This window comes from Phalacrocorax carbo, chromosome 3, assembly GCF_963921805.1.
Source record: "Phalacrocorax carbo chromosome 3, bPhaCar2.1, whole genome shotgun sequence".
Classification (NCBI taxonomy): domain Eukaryota; kingdom Metazoa; phylum Chordata; class Aves; order Suliformes; family Phalacrocoracidae; genus Phalacrocorax; species Phalacrocorax carbo.
The window spans coordinates 38,107,101-38,134,154 of record NC_087515.1 but is presented as its reverse complement, the minus strand read 5'-3'; the positions used below and the strand labels follow the sequence as shown (position 1 = coordinate 38,134,154).

At 44.2% G+C, this 27,054-nt stretch overlaps 2 protein-coding genes across 2 annotated transcripts in view; one reads left to right on the top strand and one right to left on the bottom strand.

Annotated features, from left to right (window-relative positions):
* MRPS5 (mitochondrial ribosomal protein S5) overlaps positions 1-27,054 on the top strand; it is a 1,175,798-nt gene that overhangs the window by 525,024 nt on the left and 623,720 nt on the right. The window lies entirely within an intron of this gene.
* On the bottom strand, positions 624-26,970 carry LOC135312769 (syntabulin-like). Its single transcript, XM_064448527.1, is given in 9 exon segments — positions 624-1,060; positions 1,063-1,129; positions 1,131-1,773; positions 2,997-3,146; positions 4,140-4,343; positions 7,177-7,276; positions 16,126-16,245; positions 16,694-16,793; positions 26,944-26,970. Coding segments are annotated over 9 exon segments (1,848 nt in total).

Genomic DNA, 27,054 nt, shown 5'->3' with positions numbered 1-27,054 from the left:
TACCTTTTTGGTTACAGTCCCTGTAAACACACAAGACCAGTGAAACACTCAAGCAATTGTACAACTGAGAAGAACACTACACAAGACAGGAACAAACAATGTGCTGGAAACTGCCTGGGGAATAGGGGGTTGACCTCTAAATTGAACTGACTCTTTGGACAACGAATGGATAACACTAGCATGCTCTCTGGAATACATGTGTGACATCCTTAGTGGGAACAAGTCTCCGTGTCACTCAACACTGTAATTTCACAAAAGTTTTAGGTTAGTGCCGCCTAAAGAAATAGCCCACCTTTCTCTGGCCGTTTGCTCCCGTGCACGTCTCACGCTACTCTTGAGCCAGTGCAAAGTGCTGGTATATTTGCCCAGTGAACCAGCCAGGGAAACTCATTGAGCTTAACAAACAACAAATTAACATTCAGCAAACAAACATGAAAGAGAACTCACTGTATTCTCCTTGATCTCCCTGGTCATGTTCACTGTGCAGATATGTTGGCACCAGAAAGACACCAGCGCGGTGGGGTGCGGGGGTGGGGAACATGGTGACTGGGAGCAGGAGGACTATTTCTGTAGGCAGCAGTACTCTCAGAAAACACCAGTTACAAACATCCTGTAGAAAGGCTTTACCTTTTCCATTCTGAAACAAGTAACATGTTTTCAAACTGATTTATAGGGCAAATCAAATAGTCAAGAGCAAAACGGTGGACTAGGACAGAACTGCAAAACAACGCTCCAGTACTGTAAATGAGATCTCTTCCTGCTCCATGAGTACTGAAAGCCCACATGATAGTTGGTACAACAGGGGCTGCTACAGCCAGATCGCTGGCGAGTCTGCTGCTCCAGTATGTCTTCTTTATTCCTGTCTGAGAAACAGTATTGACGTACCCAAAGACTTCATCATCGTGAGGTTCTGTAAAATCAAGTTCTTTCACAAAATGGTTTTCATTAACTCCGTGCTCCACCTTCCTGCATGGAGGTGTCACAGGAGACAAAAGGGTGGTAGAGTTCGGCTCACCTGGAGTTAAGTCCACTACGATACCAGAATCACTGAGGCTTTCAAGAGAAATTGACCCAATTCCTTCAGGGAAGAAGGCGGGCTTAGAGGACAGGCATCTTGAGCTCTGAGCTCTGAACATGTTTTGAATGAACTGCTCCCCTTCTAGGCTATATGGCACCACATCAGTCTGGATGGTCTGCTCCACCATCATGTTTCTGACTTTCTCCTCCTCCTCCTGGGAAAAAGTTAGTTTCTCACCCAGAACATTTTCAAGCATCTCTTGATTCACAATAGAATTGGAGGGAGCTGAATCACTCAACTCAGAGGTTGTGGTGGTCAAACTCTCTTCAAATAAATCAGTCCCGTTAGCTGTGTCCTCATGAAGAAACAGCCCACTACCTGCCAGCTCCTCCAGAGCTTGGTCCTCTGTGGTGGGGCTGTCTGGCATCGTGGTACACAACGGCTTCCCCTCAGAGTCACATGTGTACTCTGGGCGCTGCTCATCTCTCACAGAGCTCTTCAGGGCCATCTCCATGCTCGACACCAAAGATTCCAGTTTCTTGTGTTCAATGCTTACGTCTAGGAAGTATTTCTGAAATTTTTTGTCTTTCTCAGCCAAGCTCTTCTTCATGCTCTCAATACCTTGCTTGAGTTCTTTAATTTCCCTCCTTGCTTCCAAGAGGCTCAGCTCCATCTCCACATGATTACACTCGTCTTCGATCCAGTCTTCCTTCATACGTTCCACCTGAGCTTTGAGCTTTTCGATTTCTCTTTCCCTGGAGCAAAATAAAAATATCGTAAAACTTCTGGTGACTGCCTGGTTGAAGAGTCAATGTGAGGCTCCACCTCACTGGGGTGGCTATGCTGCAAAGATGCTCCAAGGAAGAAGCAAATTCCTCCATGCATCATTTGCTGCCACCTCTGAGAGAACTGGCAGAGATGTCAGCTGGCTGCCAAGACGCGCTGGCTGATTCCTAGCTGGAGTCACCAACCTGGCCACACAGCTAGCAGCCTTGTGGGCTATGCTGTGATCCTGGACACTTGGAGGTGAAAGTGGTGGCCTCTGGGTTAGGTCCAACCAGTACAGCGCTTGACATCTCACCTACTGCCTCACCCTGGAGGAAATGACAAACAGCTGCCTGGATGTGTCCCCTGTGCCTGCCAGCAGCTCGTCACGTATAGCCAGAGCCAAAAGTGGCCTCAGACAGCAGGATGGCTCAGGGCTGCAGGCACCTGGCTTGCTTTGCACCGGGCTTGCTTTGCACCCCCCCAGCCCAGCATGGATCCAGAGGCTTCTGCCCTCACTTGCAAGCAAGTGGGGAGAAGGGCCCCCTGCGTGAGATCCAGCCCTCACAGGTACAGATGTCGGGCCACCCAAAGCAGGACCAAGGGGTCCCTGGGACTCTACCTGGGGGCTCCATTCAAACAACCCTTTGTGCCCGCTTGGGTTGTGTGTGCTGGAAAGCCAGTTCTCAGAGCACAGCTTTAGTAAAAGAGAGAACATCTGTTGCTGTGTAATGTACATTGTTGCTTCTTCGCTTAGCATCCATACAAAGTGCTACTGCAAAAAAGTCCATATCTAAGCAACAAAACCACAAGCGGGCACACTAGTTTGTGTCAGAGCTTTTCTTTCATTAGGGGAAAAGGGGGACATTTGTCGTCGTATTTTCTGAGCGAGGTGGAACTTTTTTTATGTATAAAAGGTCTCAGTGCTAAAGTAGGCTGGTGAAGAACTATCCTTTAAAAGTCTTCTATCGGGAAAGTTCAAAAAAAGGGAAAAAGAGACAGCCATATTTGTAACGAAAGTGCACGGTACATATTCAGTGAGCACACAATGAAACCTTAAATACCTGAAAACAACCTAATCAGCCCGATCATATTTCCAATCTCTTAATGAAAACTTTACATGGTCAAGAAAAGAGTAAAAATGATCAGGACTCCCATCCCTTAATGCTCCTGAATAAATCTTGTCCAGTCTTATTTCTGAAGTGAAATATACCTTTCTGTAACTTTGCACTCGGATTCCTTCAGCTTTTTTTTCAAATGCCGTATTGTAACTTCTTTCTGCTGCAGAGGAGTCAAATACCGCTCCGGATTTTCTGGCTTAGTGCTGCAATTGTGACCACAAGAAATAGATTTCCCTGATCGCCTGAAAAGAAAAAAACCATCACACCATCACATAACATCACTCCTACAGTTCTTCAGTCCTGGCAAAAAGGAACACATCCCATAGACTGATATGGCGCTTGGCTCATTTTGGGCTCCTCAGTGTCCACACAAGTGACTCCCTCTGGCAAATCAAAGTACTTGAGAAAAGGGCTGATTTGTGGCTATAGTACAAAATTTACTATTTATCATACTTGTTTTCAGTGCCATTGCCTCAAATGAGACATTTAACTTTAAAACACCTAGCCATCTCCTCACCCAAAACGGTGCCCAAGAGCAGGCAGCTGGGCCATTGGCAAGGGCACCCAGCTGCAGACACAGCCAGCTAAGGAAGCGTACAGACTGAGTTCAGCTCCACATGTGAGTTAAGAAGCCGAGCACCCTGAAACCTACATTAATCCTATCTAGCTTTAGGTGTGTATCTGACGTGCTTGGCTGTTGAGTTGCCTGGGGTGGGAGGAAAGAGAGAGAAAGGGAGGGAGAGAAACAACAATTTCTTCTCTGCAATACATGTCGCATGCTCCCGCAGGTATTAGTTTTCTTCCCTGTAGAGGAAACTGCACGCAGAGGTACCTAAGGCCGGGCAGGGTGAATTTTCACCCGAGCATACAATATTTTCTATACAACCCCACCCAACTCTCTCCAAAGGAGAAAGGACCTTTCTGTGAAAGAACCAGGAAAGCCACATGAGAACTGACAGCATGAAACCACGGAAAGGAGCCTGCCTTGGAGTGAAAACCAGCTACAAAGTGCTTTGACTAAAAGTAACCTTGAATTTTACAGTACTGAAACAGTAAAACTTTTACATGGGATAGAGCACACTGTTGATTGTCGAGCCACCAATATGAAGAGTCACACCCATGCTGAGGAGCAACACGACCCCTTTGGCAAGCCAGACAACCAGCTGATGCCACATTTGAGTGCAGAGAGGGTAAGTCAGTGTGCTGAACACCAGGATGCTGAAATAAAGACTTACCTCGTCACTTGGCTGCTGTCACTTCCTTTGTTTGAGCCTGAGTTGCTTCTGCTGGCTAAAGAAGCCCCATAATTCTGACGGGTGTTCGCAGGACTCGGCTGGGTTTTGCTCAGTGTTGACAAAGGGGCCTTTTCACGGGAAGCAGGTGGGCTGGGTCTGGACTTGTTGGATAAGGATCCATTATTCTGACCATGAAGGCCACAACTGGAGGAGAACCAACATGGTTAAAGCATACTGGATTATCTTTATCACACAACTCATTATGTGTCTTATTTCACGCACAAAGCTGTCTAAACACTAAAACAGGTAGATAACTGTGAGTGGCCGGGAAGAAAGTCCTGAAGTCATCAGCCACTGCACACTCTTTCACTGACTGTGGGGCTCTCAGTCTGAATTATGTGATCTAGGGAAACGTTGGCCATTTTCACGTTTCTCTGTGGATAGCACGGTTCCCACTGACTCCACCAGATCATCCACATTCCCTGAACCTCTGACTCCATTAAGCAATGAGAGGACTGCAGCCTGGGCTAGGGCCAAAAGAACCACGCTTCAGCCTTCCCTGGCCAGACCGGCAGAGGGATGCCTGCTCATGGAGGTTTGCTCTAAGACTGCTTTCATGCTCCTTGGCAAGCAGCCTGAGGGATCACAGTGTGTGATGAAAACAGATTTGTTTGAGCCACTGTTCCTTTCTCTCTTTGGCATAGAGGGTGCTTCAGCTGCCACTGTCAACTATTCATAGAATCATAGAAGAGAATCATAGAATCATTAAGGTTGGAAAAGACCCCTAGGATCATCAAGTCCAACTGTCAACCCAACATCACCAAGTCTCCTAAACCATGCCCTGAGGTGCCACATCTACACATCTTTTAAGTACCTCCAGGAATGGCGACTCTAACCACCTCCCTGGGCAGCCTGGTCCAATGCCTGACCATTCATTTGCTTAGATATAGTTCAAAGCCTACGGTGAGCAGGCTGAAATAGTATTAAAATAGACAAAGAAAACCACAGATTTTTTTCTTCCTTCCTTCCTTCCTTCCTTCCTTCCTTCCTTCCTTCCTTCCTTCCTTCCTTCCTTCCTTCCTTCCTTCCTTCCTTCCTTCCTTCCTTCCTTCCTTCCTTCCTTCCTTCCTTCCTTCCTTCCTTCCTTCCTTCCTTCCTTCCTTCCTTCCTTCCTTCCTTCCTTCCTTCCTTCCTTCCTTCCTTCCTTCCTTCCTTCCTTCCTTCCTTCCTTCCAGTTTCCCTCATACGTATCTACCTTTCTTTTCCCACTCTTTATTAAATAACCTGACTGTCGACTGTGGGCTTGAAAGCAACTGCTATCTGTGCTGCTGGCAACTGCCAAAGGACTGAGGTGCTCTGAGCACAGCTCCCCAAGGTGGGTTCCTCGCTTGCTCGCTTGGTTTGTCTTCCTGCACTGCTACACTGCTACCTACATCCTCTCATGGACTTTGTTCTTCTCAACTGTAATGAAAGGGCTGGTTTCAGAAAAGAAAAAGGCAAATCCAGCCAACCAAAGAGGCCTGAACATAAAAATTTAAATACCACAGCACTATGAAGCAAGAACTCTTCTCAAGATTCCCTAACTTGGTTTCGTCCCCCCTCTGAAAATGGAACAGTTTATAAGGAAAGTGGCTGCTGCAAACCTTCATCACACTGCTGTGGTTTGGGTGATTTTATAATTATTTTACAATGAAGTGCGGGACTGTGGTTTGTGACAACACTGAGATTTTTCAGAGGAAGTTGAGTCAAACAGTTAAAAGAGAACATATCGCAAAGGAGACCTCTCCTTCCACTTCGTACAGTACAGCATCAACTCTTGGGTGAGGCAGAATTCACATAGACTGTGCATAATGCAGCAATGCAATTGAAGGAGCATTATTACAGAGGACTTCTGTCTAATTAAGTGGGTCAGGATGCTCTAATTTGAAGTTACATTTAAATGCACAGAAATACATGCAATGATACAGAATCTTACTGCAAGTAAGGTGATTTTAGGGCTTCATATGATACTTAGTATTTTTCACACACACACACGCACCCCCGGCCAGTACCTTTACTGGTTAGATTTAATCTAGAGAGTGCTTAGGTAATGTTTATTTTTCTAATGAACAGTCTCATGACACAGATAGGAAACTGCTCATTAAGCATCATTCTGACAATCTCTGTGCGCTGGGGCACACTCCGACCTCAGAGACATCTGTGTGACTTAAGCCTAGAGGTATCCCACTGCCAGTCCCGGCCTGCCTGCCAGCACTTCCACAAAGGGCAGGAAACCCGTCCTGTCAATCTGAACTCTTTCCACCTACTCCAAAAAATGTAACCAGCAGGGATTTTGTGGGTGGAGCACAATGTGCGCTGCTCCACCCAAATGTCCTCATCCTCGCATTCACAAGCTCTCTGGATTTGCACTTCACAAATGATAGGGAGAAATCTTACAGAAATCTTTCTTGAAAGATTTGTTTAGATAGATAACTCATTTATTATTTTTTTTTTTTTTTTGCATATAGTTTTAGTTACAGAAAGGTTGGGCAAGGGTGTTGAATACAAAAGCATCAAAGGCAATATTGTCTACTTCTTCCTACAAAAAATAAGGTCATGACCTGGAAAGGCACATGCCAAGCTGACAGTTTATTACAAAGAGAAAACAGTGATAAGACCAAAAGGTTAAGGTTAACTTCTTAGAGGTACTGCTGTTAAGCAACATATACCCAGTTGCCTCCTCCTCCACTCCAGCTGAAGTCTCTTCTGTCTTACCTGAGGGTATCTCCCATACTTGTTATGAACAAACAACACAAAAATACCTGTCGGCTGATCTGGCCTATTGACATGTTTTGGTCTCAAAAAATATAGCTTTTTTTTCCCCTTTCTCATATTACAGTTCTCATCAGTGTAAGTGCTGCCCAAGAGCATAGTGTTAGCCAAATTGTTTCAAAACTCACACTAGTGCTATTTTATGTATTAGCTGCAAGGCCTTACGTAGTAGTCTATCTCTGCACTAGCAACTCTCTCACTCTTCAGGAAAAATGGCTTTGCTTACTTGTGAGAAAAAGACCTTTTGCTTCCAGCAGCCGACACATGGGCTTCAGGCACTGAGGTACAGCCTGTGTTGCTTGAAGAGCTAAAATTGGTTTTAATCCCTGGAAAAGAAAAGGGACGAGTAAAAACACAGTGGAAATCATAACTCAAAGGCTGTTTTAAAAATCACGATGAACAACAAGCATCATCCCTTTGCCCATCCTGTGCGAATTTTAGCAGTTGCATGAATTTTGCAACAACCCTGATGTCAAGCACGTGATTTGTTCTGGATTTGCAACATTTCTTCAGAAGTGGCACTTAAACAAGAGCAGAGAAAAACCATTTGGACACAAACCCCTCACACTAAAGAAGCCCTTTTAGGACACGGCTAGGAACATTTGTTGTGACCACCTGTTTGTTTTCTTACAGCCGTCAATACAAGAATCAGGCTGCTCACGTGGCTCCTGCAGCAGCACACAACTGTAACTGTAGATTTCGCTTGCTTTAAACCATAGGAAAACACTACGCGCTGGGGGAAAAGCCGCTTCCATTTTGGTCTCTGAGACGATGTACACATACATGCATATGTACATATACATGTGTATAGGCTAATAGGGTATATGCGTCTGCGTATGTACACACATATGCAGGTTCTCGTGGCACACAGAAGGACAGTAAAGCAGTTCTAATAGCCTTAAATCAGTCCAATAATCACGCGCGGCTCTCAAGTGCTTCTGGGGTGTTAAGCCATCTACCTGATTTCTGACTTTCTATGGATCACAGCTTTTATTTCCCAAGCCCTGGCATGTACAGGGAAAACCGCTTTCATTTTGCTACAATCAGTAGTAGGCAGAGCCACTAAGAAAGTCTTATCACCTGGAAAAATACCCACCCTAAAGTTAGGATTTTTTTCAGTCTGTCACTCAAATGGCAGATGTCCAAAGCCATACCTGGGCCTTACACTGCAAAGCCACAATATTGTACGATGACTTTAATCTGAGGGAATGGAAATAACTTTCCAACAGCCTTTAAACAGCTGGTCAGGGGGAGCATCTCTCACCTGAGAATTTCTGGGCGCCGTCTCACGCACAGACACCCCCAGCCAGCAGCTGCAGACTTACCATGAACCCCATTTTTGCTATATTTTCCATGATGCATCTGCAGATACCATCATCCCCCACTGGGGTGGATAAACCTTCAGCTGCACAGTCGTTCTTGAATCCTTTGCAGAACTGATGGTGATGTGCACGTCTTGTACCCCAGTTGACTACTTTTGTTGCTGTGACAATGTGATTGCGAAAGCTCACACATCTAAGTCCCAGAACAACCCACCTCAGCAGCATTAACCATGAAAGAGGCTGCCGTTTCTCAAAAACCATTTCTTTTGTCTGAACTGGCTATAACACTTGTTTTGCCCTGATCTGAGACTCCCCTGACTAAGAGGAGTGTCTTACCCACCATTTCCCACAAAGGATACCACATATTCAGTCATCATGAATTTCTCATTTGAAATTCATTCATACATATATTTCCATGCTGCAGCCACTCAGTGTCACAGTGCTGGCAGGCAAGACAACTTGGCACCATGCTCTGACGGAAACGCTCATGCCACACGTAATGGCATCCAACACTGAGAGGCCCGTCACTCTGGCCCCAGCCCACCTTGCAGCAGGCTACAAGCGGCAGCACACCCACTCCCTAGGAGCAGAGCTGTGCACTGCTCTGTGCAACGGGAAGAACAACACAGCGATGGCCAACAAAGTGCTGCAACGTTTTCCAGGATTGCTTCTTGCCTGCAAGACACTGGAGTGAAATAGTGCAGTATCAAGTGCTGTCCCTGCACTTTATTGCTCAGTGGGCAACGGCACTGAGCTAAGAGAGTGCTGCAAACAGCATCATGCTTTCTGCACTGCCTTTTAGCCTCCTTGCTGCCCTGACAGCACCACTACAGTCACCTAGCTCTAGCTGACATGGAGGGGAGAGGGGAGCCTGCAACTCCACAACTGCATGCTGTGCTGCCCACGATGAGGAGCGCAGGCAGTGCCAGCTGGCACAACCCAGGCAGAGGCAGAAAAGGCAGTGACGGTACGTCAGACGTGTGTGCACATCTGCCCCATGGGTTGGAGGACCACTGCTTAGGGAGCTAACACCGTCCTGCCACAGCACTGCAATTGGCTGGGCAAGGTAGAACAGCTTAGGTATACTTGGTCTGCCAGGACAGTATGCAACCCCATCACATACGTACCTATGTCTATGGAGCCAGTATATACATTTCTTACACAGAGCCACACAACAACCGTACATGCATGCCTGGAGTATAGCATCCCAGTCTGCTATTTATAGCCATTACAGATGGTTGGATACCTTGTGGCATGGTCTTCTGGCCTCAAAAGTCAAATTTTGCTTGCACTTGATCATGTAATATTTTTCCTTCTATAAGAATAAAGCTCAAACTTTCCTGTGTGCATTTGATTGTCCATGTGCTATCTAAATGGTAAGGTTACAACATAGAAAAAAGGAAGAAGTGTAAGTAATATCTGTGACAGGAACACTGACAGCTGAGCAGAACTGGATTCCTAAAACTCAGGATGCATCTGAGTTTAGTAAATCTTTTAAGCTAATTTAGTCTTTTGGTGTAAGTCTTTCTTATTTGCAACTTCACCACTCTTTCACAGCTGCCAAAGTATAGAAACCACAGAACTACCTATCTTCTGACTCCATAAACATGACCTCTTAATATATATCTATGTGTGTGTATATATAGATATAGAAATCATTCTTGATGCTAGGTTTGCATATAGTCACCCAGTGAAACAGAGCTGTAAATGAAACAGCGCTGACAGAGACAGCTTGTCCTCAGAATGTAAAGCACTTCAATTTGCTGAGCTTCTGTGCCTTCAAAAGCATCCTGTTACACAGCAAAGAGACGAAAACACAAAAAAATATAAGTTCACCACTCCAGTGCAGCTGATGGAGGAATAAGTAGCGTGCTGTCCCTGTAGATAGCTTTATTTAGAGACCCCAAGGGAAGAGAGGGGGCCTGACTGCATAAGAACTTCCAGCAAAGCCGTTAGAAACAGCTGGAAAAGTAGAGATAATTCAGTTGTAATGCCCTTTATTGAAAGAATCTGTATTTTTAAAAGACTAAGTTTAATTTATCTTAAAACTTTTAACTCACAGCTACATCTCCAGTTTCAATCTTTAACAGCATAAGCAGTAATATTTCCAGGAAACATTAATGCTACTTCTTTTCTATTTAATACGGGGTTGTTCCTGCAAGATTGTTTTTGTACACCACAAGCAATCTAGGAAAGAACACCAGACTGCTCACATGCACGAACAAATGTAAGAAAAAGAAGCTGCACAGAAGTGATGAAGTCTTGCTTCAGCATTTCCGGCTTTTCTTCAGATAACACCCTTTAAAAAACGACCCATGTTGAGGGCAAAGGCTGCCAGCAGGGAATGCACTCAATTCACAGTGTCAAGCTCAGCTGGCAGCGTGTTTTTGTTCCAGTCCCTGGCCTTTGACTTACTATGCGATTTACTATTACTATACATGAGACTCTTGCCTTGCACTTTGCTATAAATTTCACATCCAACAGTAACTGCGTAAATGCAGATATAATCCTGGGAGCAAGGATCAGGACTCTCCTCCACGTAGACTGCTCTATTCTTTGTGTGACAGAGAAGCTGCTCCCATGTGCTCTGCCGCTGCCCGTGTCCGACAGATACCCTCTACTACCCCGAGGTCTAAAGCCAGTGGAGGAAGCTGATGATGCTCTGTAGGTTGCAGTGGTTCAGAACTCTTGTGAGAGGTGTGGATTTGAACTCCTTTGGTCTAAGGAGGGCACTGAACTCAGATCTTTTCCCTGACCTCTACTTGCGCAGCTGCCACACAGAACAGGGTGGGTGGTAGCACCAGTGCTGGCCATAGTTCAAAGCAATGAAACGTGCTGGTTGCTGGCACTCACAGAGGTGGTCTGGCTCTGGTACAGAGGTTCAGAGTGAATGTGAGGCACGTGCATGGGCGCAAGCAGGGTACAAGTAGGTGGCCAAATCTGGGAGACGGGCACGCCTCTCTGGCCTCTCCTGTGGACTGGTAGAGGTGCGTTCCTGCCCGGCATGCTCTCTGCTGTGAATCTTGGATTGTAGTACCTAACCACCCCCTCTTATTGTATATGCAGTTTAGTCATCAAGCGCAGACTTGCAAGTTGTGCTCCCAGAATGACAGTGAGAACCTGAGCACAGCAATGCCTGGCATCAGCATCCCCTCCCCTATCCCACTGCGCTGGCCAAAGAAGCTATCACTTATCACTCTTGGGTGGACATCTACCTGACTGCTTGCCTGTGCCCTCTCCTCAGACAGATCTGTTAATCACGTTGCAGCTGATTGCACAGCGCAGTAACGGCTGATAAATTGGCAGCTGGCAAACATGCAGTCAGAGAACGTGGAGCAAAACTTTCAGTGTGGGTGACCATCAACTGTTCAAACCTGCTGGGTGAGGAGACTTCCAGCTCAATGCCAGGCAGAAGACTTTGGGGAAGAACTTCAACGCAGATCCTGCTTCCCTGCATTTAGATCTAAACTTGATTTTACTTGACCCCCTCAATTCATACTGCTGGTTGTGTGATCTAAACTAATTATGCATCTTGATTTTTGCTCATCTAGTTCACCTACTTTTCTTCCTTTGGAAGAAAGTTTGTTATCAAATAATCAAAATTTATCTCATTAAGCAGTTTTCCAATCTCATCTAAATACTATAGCTTTGGTAGTAATCTGAGCTGCATTCATGCAAAGTATAAGCACTGCAGATCTCCAAATAAATACGGAATGTGGCTTGTGTATGCCGTGAAACCACAGTCAGTCAAGCTCATCTCTAAAAACAGTCACTACAAACTAATTACTGAGATTGGCTGAGAGCCATCATGTAGACTCTGCATATCACTGTATCCTGAGCCAGCATTTTTCTTCATTGTTTTTAATTCATGGATTTGCAGAGCAGCCACGAGCAGATGTTGGAACAGACAAAGAGCATTACAAGGTGGGGTTTTTTCCTGCTTTATATACCTTACAGAGATTCTTCGTACGGAAATTAGCCTGACCTAATTCTTTTTTGTGATTCTATATGCAGTTTGAGCTCTTCTAACACCACTTTAGAACAGCTGCCAGCAATTTTCCCTTCTCATCCTGAAATGACCTTTGCTGGGGGAACACATGTTCACGGAGAAGACAACAGTCTGGACAACTTATCTTTCTGTTCAAACCAAAAGGCTCTTTCGATCAGAGATGGAAGGATGCTACTTTGCTACTCCAACCTCATTAGAAACATTGAGACTGGAGGTTCAAGAAATACCAATAGATGTATAACATGATACTCAACTTGTATATGACAGTTTTGGAAAAACCTCTGTGATGTGTAAATCCACCTACGGACAAGTCTTTAATAAGGAAGCATGTGGTGTCACCTCAGGAGTTTTCTCATATACCTGGCAGTACTACCTGGTCTGCTTGAATAGAAATGAATAGGCTGGTCAGAAGTACTTTTAGAAGCTGGAAAACATCATCTTTGGCAGGGATGACTTAACAGGACACAGAAAGGGAGTGAACTCCGTCATAGACTAGGTCAACATGCCAGCCGTCCCGTTATGTTGGTGGCAGAAGTTTAACAAAGGGCTTTCAGAGGCCTCTTCAACACATCTCCTAAATCTGGTTCCAATGCACAAGGAGGAGAGAGGCTGGCTGGTGCACAGCAACAAACCCCGCAGGCATGCATTCACAGCAGCAAATGCTGCAGGTATGTGTCCACAGCATATATGCAAACGCATGAAATCACATGCTAAACCTGATTCAGCTGAAAGCTTTTGCACAATCACCCTTAATAGAAGGCACATGGTTTTCATTATAATGTGCATAAAACATTTTAAATCAGTTTTACCTGTTTTCAACAGGGAAGAGAAAACCACCAGAATGAGAAACATATCCGAGAGGTAACTAACTAAGCAGCCCTGCAATCCCAGGATCAAAAGCAAAATTTGTCATAAAGCTAGCCAAACATTTACTGTAACGCACACCTTGAAATTATTACAAAAAAATAATAGAGATCAAGTGCCATCTACTGAAACAAACAGTAAAACCCTACCCAGTATATTGATTGGTTGCCTAAACTATATTTCTATAGTTCTAAAGAAAGACAAGGCGGGTCTCAAAGCAATGAATGTCAAGTTACGACTGCTGTCATTTGCTTGTTTTTCCCCCCAGTAGCACTCGTAGCATTAAGGAACACTAAGGACAGACATGAAGCCTGTGCTTTTTCAGCCTATTAATCCTTGAGGGTTTGCGGTCACACCGTATTCTGCCAACTTTAGCAAACACTCACAGCCTGCCAGGTGCCCAGACTTCGAAAGCCAACAGCTTCCTATTACTTACAGAATTTCAGAAGGGAGGAACAGGCGACCTGTAATGAAATGCCTCAACATGGAAGCAAGACAAGGCTTGTAATCCAAATAAAATACAAAACAAACTCTGCAGAATTTTCATTTCCTTTCAACACAACTTACATAACAGTACACCTAAGATACGGTATTATAAGGTACATCTACTGTTTTGTTACAACACATTAAAAGTAATATATTTCAAGCTCCTTGGGGAAGCGATGTCCACCTTGCAGCGGCTGGAGCAGGATTTATGAAAGGATGCCAGGTCCCCAGCTCCACGGGGGGAATTTTGGAAGTAGCACTCTCCCTATCTGCCACCTCACTTGAGAAATCCCGCTCTCAATCAGCAGAGTGTCTCAGCTATGTGAAAATCTTGTTTCTGGGCATGCCTAGAAGCAGGTCAGCTTTAAAAGCACTGAAGAGCTCAGTGCCTGGCTCCTCTCTAAAGACCAGGGTGGGTGTTTCACACTACACAGAAGACATCAGGGTCCACACAAAAGCAGCCCAAGGAAAGCTCTCTTCTGCTCTCTGCTTTACTGGAGAAAGGATCCACCTGGGATTTGCAGGGCCAGATTTAGCTTTGAACTGGGAGGAGGCTGCACATCATCTCCCCATCACGCCACCTGGGGCACGCACTGCGTCCAGCTGTAAGAACCAGGGGAGGAGATGGGGTTCCTGTCCTCTCAGCTTATCAGGGCCTTCTCCAGCTCCTCCACAGATTCACCCAGTTGAGGGTGCCTGCACGTCTTTGTCACCCGTTGCTACAGAGTGGAATCCAAACAGGCCTGAATTTCCCACAGCTCCCCTGCCTCCATCAGGAGACCCTGCCTAACCCCTGCACCCAACACACCTGAGAAAAGTAAGTTCTACAATCTAGAGTTTTGGGCAAAGTTGGGCAACCTCTGCCTAGTTGCTCTATCAGATGCTGGGTTTTATTTTCTGTTCATAATTGTGGTTTATTTATTGGAACAGGGACTGGGCATGCATTTCCCCCTTCTTCCAGGCTCTTCCTAATCTCGGAATCATAACGACAGGTGAGGACCAAAAGAGATTGAAGGCATCTAAAACACAGCTTCCCCAGGATTTATATAGCTACGTACGTAAAAGCAAGCAAATGTTCAAAATGCCACCGCTATCTGCAAAGACCTGCTTAGTTGTTTATGGCTGAGTTTAAAAAAGGGGGACAAATATTTTGATAGTTTTATTATTTTAATTTAACTAATTCTTGATTCAAAATAAATCCTTTCCATTTTTAATCTTTAAAATTTTGTATTTTAAAAATATAATTAAATATTCTAATTTAATTAAACAAATTTAAAATTTATTGAATTAAATTAAGTACATTAATTAAAGCATTAAAATATCTCTAAGCATTCTAAATGTTTTAGATTGAAGATTGTCTTTGTTCAGTCTGAGAGAAAGGTTTTCTTTAATGTTTTGATTTGGCAGCAAACCCCAAATCAATTCTTTGCATAACTCCGCTTTGAACATAAGAAAATGGCAGACAAAAAAAAAAGAGGGGATGTAGAGGAAAACAGAAAAGGAAATAATCTATCCATTCTCAGAAAACAGTTCAAACAGTTCAAATCCCAGGATTCTCTTTAAAAAGGCGGGGTTCCAAAAAAGGTCAACAACAATGATGACAGGATTACAGGGCACTGTTTATGAAGGAAGATTAAGGGAATACAATTTGTGTATTCTAATCAGTCTGGCAACACTCTACCATGGGGAGGAGGAATACAGCTGGAAAACTGTAAAGAAAACCATTTAACAGCAACACAGGATTCTGGCTATGATGCATGTTATGTCATGAAAAATTACTTTAAATAAAAACTGATGTTTGGTGGAAGTGCTCATAGTAGAATGTAGCTGGAGTATGTTCAGAATATTTTAAGCAGGGCATCAGAAAACTATTTTCAACACTGGCATAAATAATACAGATTGTAAATTACAAGCAGAGCACCAAGAAAAAAAAAAAATCTCCTAAGAGAACATCTATAATGGCCTTTCCATAGGCACAGTATTTCCTTCCATACAGGTGAAGCGGGCTGAAAACCACGGAAAACAGCCAGAAAGAGCAGAACATTTGCTGCAGTAGATACACAAATTGCAAAGCCTGTTCCAGCTTGACCTCACACATATTTTAAAACAAATACTTAAGAGCGTGCAGTGTGTATAGCATCGGTTTCTCTTATTTGACTCATATTCCATAACGAATGAGCAGAAGAGAGAAAAAAGCTTCTTAAATATAAAAAAGACTTTTTTTTTTTTTTACTAAAGATCACTGCTCTTGCCATCTTCCATACCTGCCTCAACTCTGACCTCTAAACCTCAGTGCCCTTCTTACGCCAGGAGCTCAGCCATCTTTTCCCGATGGAGGAGGAGCATGTCCCCACAGTCCCCAGGAGACCTGCATCTCTATCAAAAGGCATTTGGCACTAAAAGGTGAATTGGCTGGCACAGGTCTCACCTTGTCCAACAGCCCAGCGGCTGAGGCGCTCCCTGCAAAAGTCCCATATCTGCATCCCCTACTTACTCAGATTTGCAGTTGGAGCCGTGGCTTTCTCACGGACCACACGCAAGGCTGAGCTTGAGGTTGCAGGCATCCTGAGGTGAGAATCTCCCTTTAACAGTTGGCGTCCCACTTTCAGGAGATCTGGAGTGGTATCAGGACAATTAATGGGCCAGAGAGAGAGAGAGAGAGAGAGAGAGAGAGAGAAGAGTTATGGTGTGCCTGCTGGGTACTTGGCTTCAAACCCCCAATAAAAGAGTAACTAGATTATACAAAGTGGAAGAGCTTCCCTGGGAGCAGACTCCCTGCATCCCCTCAGCCTGCTCAGCAGCCTGCTACTAGGGCACTCGTCTCCTTTGTGCTCAAGTCCAGCCTCCAAAAGAGGCAAACAGATCTAAGTAGAAGTTTCTTTTCCCTTTACTGAACTAAGTAACAGGCATCTCCTTTTAATGTTCTTTTCCTTTGTGAGGAAGGACGTAAGCACCTAAGTGCGCAAGATTTGTGCCCGAGACCCTGAATTGTAGGTGGCCTGTGCCACCAGCCCAGAGCTGAGCACATCATTGCTTAGGACAGATGGGATTCAGGCTTTCGCCTTTTACTTGCCCATTCCTCCTTTGTAACTTGCTGGCTTCTTTTCGGGATCCTCTATTATCTCTGTGATGTCTGGGTGCCTGCTGCAGCCCGAGAGTCTTCTGAACAAAAGGAGATATATGTCTTGAGGGGCCTCAGCCCAACCACGTCCCTACTAAGCAACATCAACAATAATTTTTTAGAAAGGGTGGATCATACAATCTGTGACATTTTTCTAGAACACTTTAATTTAACAGGAACTTGCAGATTTGGGTTCAAAAATACAAAACACTTGAAAGCCAAAACAGTCTTTGTAGGTGCTACTTTGTTTATTCTTCTTTGAAAGAAATACGTGGCCCTTTGAATATGTTATCCACACCAATTCAACTCAATTTGTTGAAATTCAAACTCTAAATCTAAAACATATAAAAATCCTAAATAAAAAACCATAGCGCTATGCTAATAATTTTTCAAAGATGCTTTTTCAGCATCTTTTGCTCAAAATATTTGTCTTCCAATTATATTCCGTTCTTATCTCTTGGAAGTTACACAGCACTTTTTTCACTTCAGTGCAGTTCAGTTAGCTTATACCCTAAAAATTCTTCGCTCCTGCTAACAAAATTCACGGTGCAACGGGAGATACAGGCTGTCCATGTGCAATGCTAGCTGCCTTGGGCAGCGGTCCTCAGAAACAGGACAAACGGACAGTGCCCAAGCCTATCAGGGATGAACAGGAGAGGAAAAGGCATCTAATTAGACTTACTTGAAGATCCAAGTGTGATCTTCAAACACAAACTTTCTTCCGCAAATGAATGTCTAAGACTGGGTTTCCTTTCTGTTAAACAAAACAAAACAAAACAAAACAAACAAAAAAAAAATAAGTAAAAGAAAAGAGACAGAAACCGTACTTGGCTTCAGTAAAGGCTAACAGCAGAGCTGTCATAGACCTGATGAGGAACACAGGAGATCGGGGTGGGATTCATCTGACTAAGCATGGATGTCTCTAATGTAGACACCCATGTCTGAGCCAGCCTCGGTCCCATATTTAGGCAACCGAGAGTTCGTCAATATAACCAGTGAGTTCAAGGTACTCCCTCACCCCCGAAACAGCTCCCACAACGGCCAGGAGAGAAACGGCAGATTCACCTGTTAAAGCTGTTCCACTTCTGATCAGCAATGGGACCAGTCACTGGGGCAGACAAGGGGGGCGCCCCCCCATCTGCAGCCCACACCTCCTGAAGGTTGTCCAAGGAGACCCGTAGATTCGGTTTTCACCTCTCCTGAATCACAAATACCGAGGGATTTACCCCAGGCAGAGGAGCCCCAGCGGGATCCGCCGCCTGCGCTGGGTCCGTTGACCCAACTGGCAGGGACCGGTCAAAAACTGCCACGGGGGGGACCCAGGCGTTCCGATGCACGCGGAGGGGGCTGGGCTATGCAAATGAGGGCACCCCCAGCAGCCGCTTCCCCCCTGCTGCCAGCCGCCAGGCCTCACAGCACCAACTGCTACAACACACCAAGCCTTCACAGGGTGACGCCTCTCTGTGCTCAACTCCGGGATGCAAGCTTCGAGGTTAGCGCGGGCTTCAGCCTGGGCACGGCATCCTCGCTCACGGAGGGTGACATGTGCGCGCTCATTTCCCTCTGAAAGAGTTAAAAATAACATTAGAAACCCTCAAGCTGACACAACAACATCTTCAACTCGTTTAAACTAGACACAGGAGATGTTTCTGTGATCCGAGTTTTTAAGAACAAAAATACATGCTTTTTTGAGCCTGCAGCCGTTTTAATGCTGACTCTACTCCAGCAGTGCTTATTGAGAATGAAATCCATGTGCAGAGAAAGTAAGGATCTCCCTTAGCTGCCCGTGTCTGGGTACCTATTGGTGCTCAGTTAATATCTGGAAGTGTCTTAGACTGGAAGCATTTTTGTGTAGTAATGGAGGGCTGTGTTCCGTTAAGTAACAGGGAAGACTATATCCTGTGACCTTTTCTCTGGTGGCTTGGTATGTATGTGCAGCAGTTGAAATAAGCCCAATATGGCTTCCTGGAGACCAAGGCGTTCTGGAAGACAGTGCTGAGCAGTAGGCTACTAGTGCCTGCAAAGTTCCTGTAGTCTCTTTCTTCCCCACTCCCCAGCAGATTCTGGGCTGAGATGCACCCAGATTTTCCAGGCAGTGATCAACCTAGTGGACGATAAACTGGATTTTCCTTTAAACTGGATTTTCAGTTAATTGAAGTTAGTTAGAACTTGGTTGCTTCTGCAAATTGTAGATACCTATCTGCACCTTTAGACTTTCTAAATGCCAACAAATTTATTTTTTTTCCCAACAGGAACAGTGAAGCTAAATGCTCTTTGGCTGAATAAGCAGCACTGTATAAAATGTCTCGTGTGTGAAGATGTTTTTTGTACATTTATAATCGTGTTGAAGTAAAAGAATAGTATGAAGTCGTTCTTCTTACAGTTATTCAGTAGGTCTACAGTAAGTAAAACCACGCTGGAATAAGAAGGTCTGCTAACGGTGTGCTAACAGTGCTTATAATTAGTGTTCTGTTAACCAATGAGTTGGGTTTTCCCGGGCATAAATTGTGTTAGGAATGCAAAGCAAGGCTGACATCAGGAATGAATACTTCCCTGGTTTAAACAGCTTGCATCATTCCATCCAAACTCCGCTCAAATTCTTGCTTTGGAACCCAGAAAGAATGAGTCACATGTGGCTGTAGTTCATCATAGGTGCCTCTTTATTGAGAAACGAAACCTTTTCTGAGCCTGAAAGGTCGTAGCTTTATGTTGAATACGCGTAGGAAGTTTGGAATAGAGATCAATGTTTGGAATAATGACCAAGTAAAAGAGCAGTGAAAAGGTAATCACTTTGTGGTTGTATTTATTGCTTGTATTTATTTTTCAGTGACTTCAGTTCCTCTGTCTGAGGTAATGTGAAGGTCTCCTCTCATCTGGATGCTACTGAAGTCCAATAAAATCACTCAGCCAGCGGAGTGCATGGAAACCACCTCTCTGTGCAGAGGAGTTGTGTGTTGTGCAGTTTATAGGGCGGGGCAGAAACATGATCTGCTGTGACTGTCCTCACTTCACAATTGCAAATGAATAGCAGCACTGCTTAACGCCTCATGTGGCTTTTTGGAATACCGCTGCCTTTACATGCAGGCTAGCGCGCATATACCGTCTTCCTTTCTGCATCGGTTCAGAGGTGCAGGGAACATACAAAAATCTGCTACTGTAAAGTGGCAAACATTATTACTCTGCATATGCTAGACTGACAGCACTGTCACCTATCTGGCCTTCTGGTGGAATGTACAACAGTGGGTCATCACCTCAAAAACACCCTTGGGAATTCCGTTAACTTGGGAGGTAGATCCTGATGCAAATTACTAATTTCATTCTTCCATGACAGACAGCAGAGCAGCTTAACAGAGCACAGGGAAACTTCTGGCCATTAATAATCAATGAAGGGAAACCGTGAAGGTACTGAATAAGTGCAGTCCCTCTCCTGTCCTGCCCAGTCCAAAGATAATATGAAGCCTTTGTACCTCAAATACTTCTAAGTTTTGTGTGTCCAGTTTGTCCATAGTTGGCATCTACCAGACACGGCTGCATCCAGTGATGACAGCTTTTAATTCTCTGCATTTTACACACTGATGTGGATGCGCACGGGTAGTTTAGGCATGTTGAAAGTTAACTCCTTTCGGCCTTGTCAATGAGAATTCTTGATTCTCTTTTAATAAGCACATCTTTATTCTTACCGAATCTGTGTTGAATTTCACCTTTTCAAACTAATGAAGCTTCACTTTTATTTTTAAGTCCTCTTGCAAGCAGCTTGACAGATTTTTCTAATCTAATAAACTGAATGCGAAGCCGGAGCGACCTCCTAACATCATTCTGTTACTACTTATGCAATCGAGGAGAGAGCTGCAACGTGGCACTTGGAGTATGGATCCAGTTGTTGCCCCAGCGCCACTCAGTGATGTGTTCTAGCTGAAGTGGGGAATAAAACAAGTGGATTTGGGGGTTACTTTTTTCCTTTGCTCTAGTCAGCCATGTATTTGTTGAAATTAGAAACCTATTTCTGTCAACAGATTCTCTGAGCTAGCAGGTAATGATGTCTGGGGTTTTATAGCAGTGATAAGAAATAATGCTAAAAGGATATACAACCGTAGACTTTAATTTTTTTTTCCTTAAAGGCTATTGTTTCTATCTGTACTGAGCAATAGAATACAACACAGATGCTGAATACATGAAAAGGAACATTAGAAGTTGTCATCTCATCTGATCATGAAGAAAATGTTTGTAGTACTTGCATTACAAAGAGGATAGCTTCTGATGCCTCTGCTGAGGGGAAGGAGGGACACAAGCCAATGTCCTAGGCAAGTCAAATTGTTTTGGTCTGATTTTGAAAAAGACAGGTAGTATTGTTACTTGAAGCATTAGATTTGTCTAAATAGCTCTGGGCCTTACAACTGTCCTACGTTCTCCCTGACACACTGAATCCTTGAGAGCTGAGTGGCTTTTAGATTGTAAAATATTTGGGCAAATTATGAATTATAACCCATTTCTGACAGGAACTTAAAGTATGCTGAAAATTGGACTCGTGTTCTTTAGCAGTTCACATTTTCTTTAATTGCAGACAACAACAGATAGCAGAAAGGGGAAAAAAAAAAAAGAGAAGCAGCGCAGCAACAAAAGAAAATGGGGGAAGAAGCCCAAAGGCTAATGAAAGAAGAAGAAAACAAAACTGATGTAGAAGCGTCCGGACACAAACCAGGCATCAGTGGCACAGTGCCAAGGAAAAAGAGAACTTCAGCTCTACAACATACATATTGGTATTGATTTAAGTATTTCTAGGGCTTCAGCATTTCTAGGACTCCAACCGTTTGGTTTCAGGGCATTCTTCAGGGCATCTTGGAAGGCAGGGTTCTCTCAGAATATCTTCAAAGACTAGTAGGTGGTTATTAAAGGAGAAAAAAAGCCCACAGAAAATCATGCCTTGATGGAATGAAGTTTCCTGCAATAGTCCTATTCTAGCACCCTTCTTTACAGCAAAAGTGATTGAGCAAGGATGTTGATTGAGAGACATCCTTAATGAATAGTTCAAGCCTAGAGAAAAGAATGGAAATACCTAAGAGTGTGGTAAATCTCCTGTATTGTCTATGCTTACCCGAAACATGTAATTAAACAGTTTTAAAGAACCCTTTGCCTCCTGCCTGATCGAGAATGGCTGCTTTTGCCTTTCCATAAAGGTATTTATAAATGTTTCACATTTTTCCATGGGAGATAATATTGACGCGTGCAGAAGAAAATTACTTGTTAAAGGTGACCTACGACTCTCAACGTCCTCCTGGTAGAGTACACTCTGGTAGAGCACAAGTTACAGCTGAACACAAAAGTGGATTTCTTGTCACTTTGTCACCTGCAGCCCCTGTGCTACCATGCCCCTTTACAACACTACAGTGGTTAACAGCAGGGGCATCGCTACACAGCAGTGGTGCGTGCTGCTCCTTTCTTATGAAGGCTAATGTTGTGAACGTAGGGGAGCAATTCAATCGCTTACTTGTATTGGTAAATTTGTATTTCTAGCAGAAATTCTTCTACTTCCTACATTAAGGGGAAAAAAAAGTCTCACGCTGTACACTTGTTGCATAGGTAGTACAACTGAAAAAAAGGTGTCCTCCTGTGAATACACCTAAGTGTGAAAATTCTCAGTTCAGTTAACAGCACTTCTCAGGTTCCATTTTTGTACACTTACTGTGTGTATTTACAGTGGGATTCCTCTCAGAAAAGCATGCAAGGTAAATAGGCAGTAGAAGACAACAGTAGTTTAATGAAGAAGAAAAGTTAATGTCTGCTGGAGGGAAAGGTGTGTGGGAGGAGGAGGGTCCATGTGGTCATTATGTGCAGCTCAGAACTTCAGTGAATACCTCCTGCATCTTCTGCTGTGCGGATGCTATTATCCCTGAATTCATGGGCTGTCTTGTGGCAGATGAGCGAGGACAGCAAATTCTGTGCCTGAGACGGGTTCCCTGTGTATCCAGGGTCCTGTGAAGTTGTGACAGAACGGGAAGGGGCGGGGGGACTAGATCACCTCTGCCTCGAAAAATAGAATTTTTAACTAAGTTGTAAGACACAAGTTCTGCTTAAAAGAGAAGTACTTGAGAAAGTAAAGACAGTAAGACTTACTCTGAATGGCCTTTGTCATGGAGAAAAGTTTAAAAAAATATTTAGTATGCTTGTCATGCTGCTTAAAATCTTGCACAGACCAACTGATTTGACAGCAATTTTTAGACATTAAAGAAGTCATTGAGAAATGTGAAATTTTAAAACACCTTTTAGAAAGCAACAATATGCACTTTTGTGTGTATCTTCTGCGCAAGTGTTCTGGCTGGAGTAGAATCAATGACTACAGCCTGTCCGGACTGAACAGCAGTATGGCAAGCAAATCTGCTCCTAGTACACACCTCTAAAGTATCTGATGGTGGATTGGAGATAAGAAGAAAGTCTGTGAATAAGCTTTAATAGCAATCCGCGTCTGTCCTTTTAACCACACTGATGAAGCAAGGAGGCACATGTCTTAATTCTTTCCCTATTGCTGACACAGGGCAGGGAAACCTAATACCTGTTGCCTAGTTTAGGTTGGAAGCGACATCGCATCTTTCTAAAAAAATTAGTTTAGTGCTTACTATTGCTATTTCTGAGACAATGTAAAATAGGTGCAAATAGATGTTATTTATTAAAAATAAGAAAACATTGGCTAGTTAAGAAGTTAGAAACAAAGCCCCTGACTGCGTCATGAGAATGCTCGTGTGTTTTTGAGCCTTCAGCCGTTTTAAAAACGATTAGGTGCTGCCACCTCCTGCACATCAGCCCTCCTGCGTTGCTTTGCCCTCTCCTGCTGCGTACTCACACTGTTTTGCTGTTCTTCCCTCCATTTCCCTGCCTGTACTTGAGCACAACTGCTCTAGGAATTGCTCCCATCTACTCTACCAAGTCCTGACATAATGCCAGAAAGGGTACAGTGCTCTCGCAGGTAGTAGTCTGTATGTCAAAACAGCATGCATTGGTTTCATATGTTTTCCTGCGCTATAGTTGCTTGTGTTTGCAATGTCCCATGTTCATTTGTCTGAAGGGTTTTGGAGGAAAATGCTCCCCTGTTCTGCTCATGTAGGACATAAATAAAACAGTGCTTCAATTTTAGCGCATTTCTAGCGGTTGGGATTTAGGTGAGGTGGTTGATTTGGGGGGGGGAAAGAAGGCAAAATGAGGAAGTGATCAGAAGTGAAGAACAGCCTTGTGAGTGGGTGGACCTAAGTAAGCATGCAGGTGAATCTCTGGTGAGGCGGTGGGCAGTGCCTGTGCCTGGGTGTTTTCAGCAGCTGAGAGGCGTGTTGGGTACCTCTTCAGCTGAATATTAAAGAAAGGCTTCTTTGAGCCTGGATTAGAAAGAGAAATGCATAATGGGATTATCAATAGGTGTTGCTTCAACCAGGGAAGGAGCCGACTTGGTTCCTATGCTACCCTGTAAGCATGAATTCAAGCAGCCCCCTGCTACCTGACCCTTAACCTATGCCCTGCTTGTCCTCCCCACCTGCACACTTTGAGGCAAGACTTCCCAGTGTGGTATGAACAATTTCTCAACTCAGAAAAAGGAGGAGGTTTTATTGAACTCTTTGGAGGCTAATGGTCCTCCCCTAGCTGCTCCATACAGCACCAGCAGGATCCAGGTGAATCATGACTAAGAGTAAAGCCAAATATTACATGGGGAAAAATCAAGATGGTACATTTGTCACAACAACTGGGATATCCTCTGTGGATCAGGGAGCAAAGGCCAGTCCCACAGAGTCTGGGACTGGAGCATTTATCGTGGTACTTCAGGCCTCTTCTTACAAAGGGTACCTTGAGCTGTCTACATGCTTGCAGGATGGAGGAGGAAAGGTGGCAGCTTGGAAGCGAGCTGTATTTCGGGTAGAGATCAGAGCACGGACTTCTATCAGGAATGTGACGGGAACTCTCTTGCTGAGCATAGGTAAATAACTTATGAGTGTTGAGCGGACAGAAGATTTTTAAGGGCAAGAAGCAATTTTGACGTTATTCTGGTGTTAGCGCCTTGTGTCTTAAACATGGACCATGTCCAAAACATGGTTTGAAATGAGTTCAGCCTATTGACATTTTAAATGTAAGTGTAGGTTCATACTGCTTTGTTGCCTGCTTGCTGCAAAAGACACCCACGTAGTCACAGGTGAATCTCTCTCCTAGAACTGAAGATCTAAACTAGTCCTCTAAACTAGGCTCCATTTCACCACCACTCACAGCAAAGATCACTTAAACAATAGTGGCTGTTAAAGAGAAACCCAAAATTGTGATAAAGATGGTAAAATCACATATAAAATATTGCGCTCTCAGCCTTGAACAGACATGCTTTGAAGTAGCAATAAGGCATGTTGTGTCATGTGTTCCAGTCCCATCCCCTCCACCCCCCAACCTATTAATTTTGGCCCTTGTGCCCAGGTACTTAAAAGAAAAGCTTTTGAAAGTGACTTTGCAGCAACTATGTATTGCAGTAGTGTCATAAGGCAAGTCAAGTGGCCTGCAGGAACCCAGCAAGGTAGGTGAGCATGGAAGAGGGTGTTGCTGGCAGAGGAAGCAAGACGCTCTCATCTTCTCATCTTTGTGAACTCTTGGAGCCTGTGTTACATCAACATGCCTGTTCGATTTCTCTTCCTTAGTGAAATGCTTAATGAACACTAGGGAATCTGTTGCAAACACAAGTAATTCAGAACCCAGGCATTACAAGGATGCAAAAGGTCTCTGAATTGCCTCTGTAAGCATTGGTGCATATCACCCTCTTGAGTGTTGCAAATGCTCCCCACATGCTGGCCAACTGTTCCTCCTTCCTTGTGGCTAATAACTCCATTCTTCCCCAAAGCGGCAGGGCAGTGCATGGCGTTGTCTGGCTTCACTAGGCTTCTTCTGCTCTGTTACACTTGCTTACGCTTATTACACTTGCTTTGCTGGAGGGGAGAACAGGAAGCCAGTGAGGTTTAACCGGCCAGAGGTGTTGTTGAAAGGTTGGGTGGAGGCAGGCAAACACCGCTATGTCGTCTGTTGGTTGGCATTGCCCTCCTCTGAACTATGCACGGATTTCAAGTTTTGGACAGGAAGAATTTGTGGTTTGATGGTCACAGTGGCATCTCGGTGGGCACACTGAGACTGCATGGCTCTCAGATTAATTAAACAAGGTATTCTGGACTTCTGTTACATGCCGGGAAGACTGACACTCTCCTGGCAGCACAGAAATGAGCAGTTACAAGCTTCTGGAAGATTGCATTGAATTAAAGATTAGGCACTTGCATTTGTTAACTCAGCATGGGTGCAGTCATGCAGGTGGCATGTGTGTCCACAGACCAACTGGAGCCTTTTTCTCTGCCTGAGTGCTTATGCTTGGAGCTGTAATGAAGTTTTTCTCAGCAGAATTCTGTTCTTTGGGTCCTGATGGTTCCTTATGCCCTGATACAGTGCCTCCGCCAGCTCTGCCTGTGGCCAACAGCTCAGCTGAGACCGGCTATTTTATATGGCTTTGCTACAATAAAACACTCACACATTTACCGTTTCTAACAGGCTTCATTGAACTTGTGATTATAAAGGTAATTTACAATAAAACAATTAAATAAACAATAAGCTAAAGCACAATACATTTCAAAGGGCTCATATGACTACAACATTCCAACACATTAAAACTTTAAAACAACATTAACACTCAAATTGTACCTACACCTATACTTATCTTTCTAACACATTTCAAGACTCTCAACAAAGTACCTTTTTGGTTACAGTCCCTGTAAACACACAAGACCAGTGAAACACTCAAGCAATTGTACAACTGAGAAGAACACTACACAAGACGGGAACAAACAATGTGCTGGAAACTGCCTGGGGAATAGGGGGTTGACCTCTACATTGAACTGACTCTTTGGACAACGAACGGATAACACTAGCATGCTCTCTGGAATACATGTGTGACATCCTTAGCAGGAACAAGTCTCCGTGTCACTCAACACTGTAATTTCACAAAAGTTTTAGGTTAGTGCCGCCTAAAGAAATAGCCCACCTTTCTCTGGCCGTTTGCTCCCGTGCACGTCTCACGCTACTCTTGAGCCAGTGCAAAGTGCTGGTATATTTGCCCAGTGAACCAGCCAGGGAAACTCATTGAGCTTAACAAACAACAAATTAACATTCAGCAAACAAACATGAAAGAGAACTCACTGTATTCTCCTTGATCTCCCTGGTCATGTTCACTGTGCAGATATGTTGGCACCAGAAAGACACCAGCGCGGTGGGGTGCGGGGGTGGGGAACATGGTGACTGGGAGCAGGA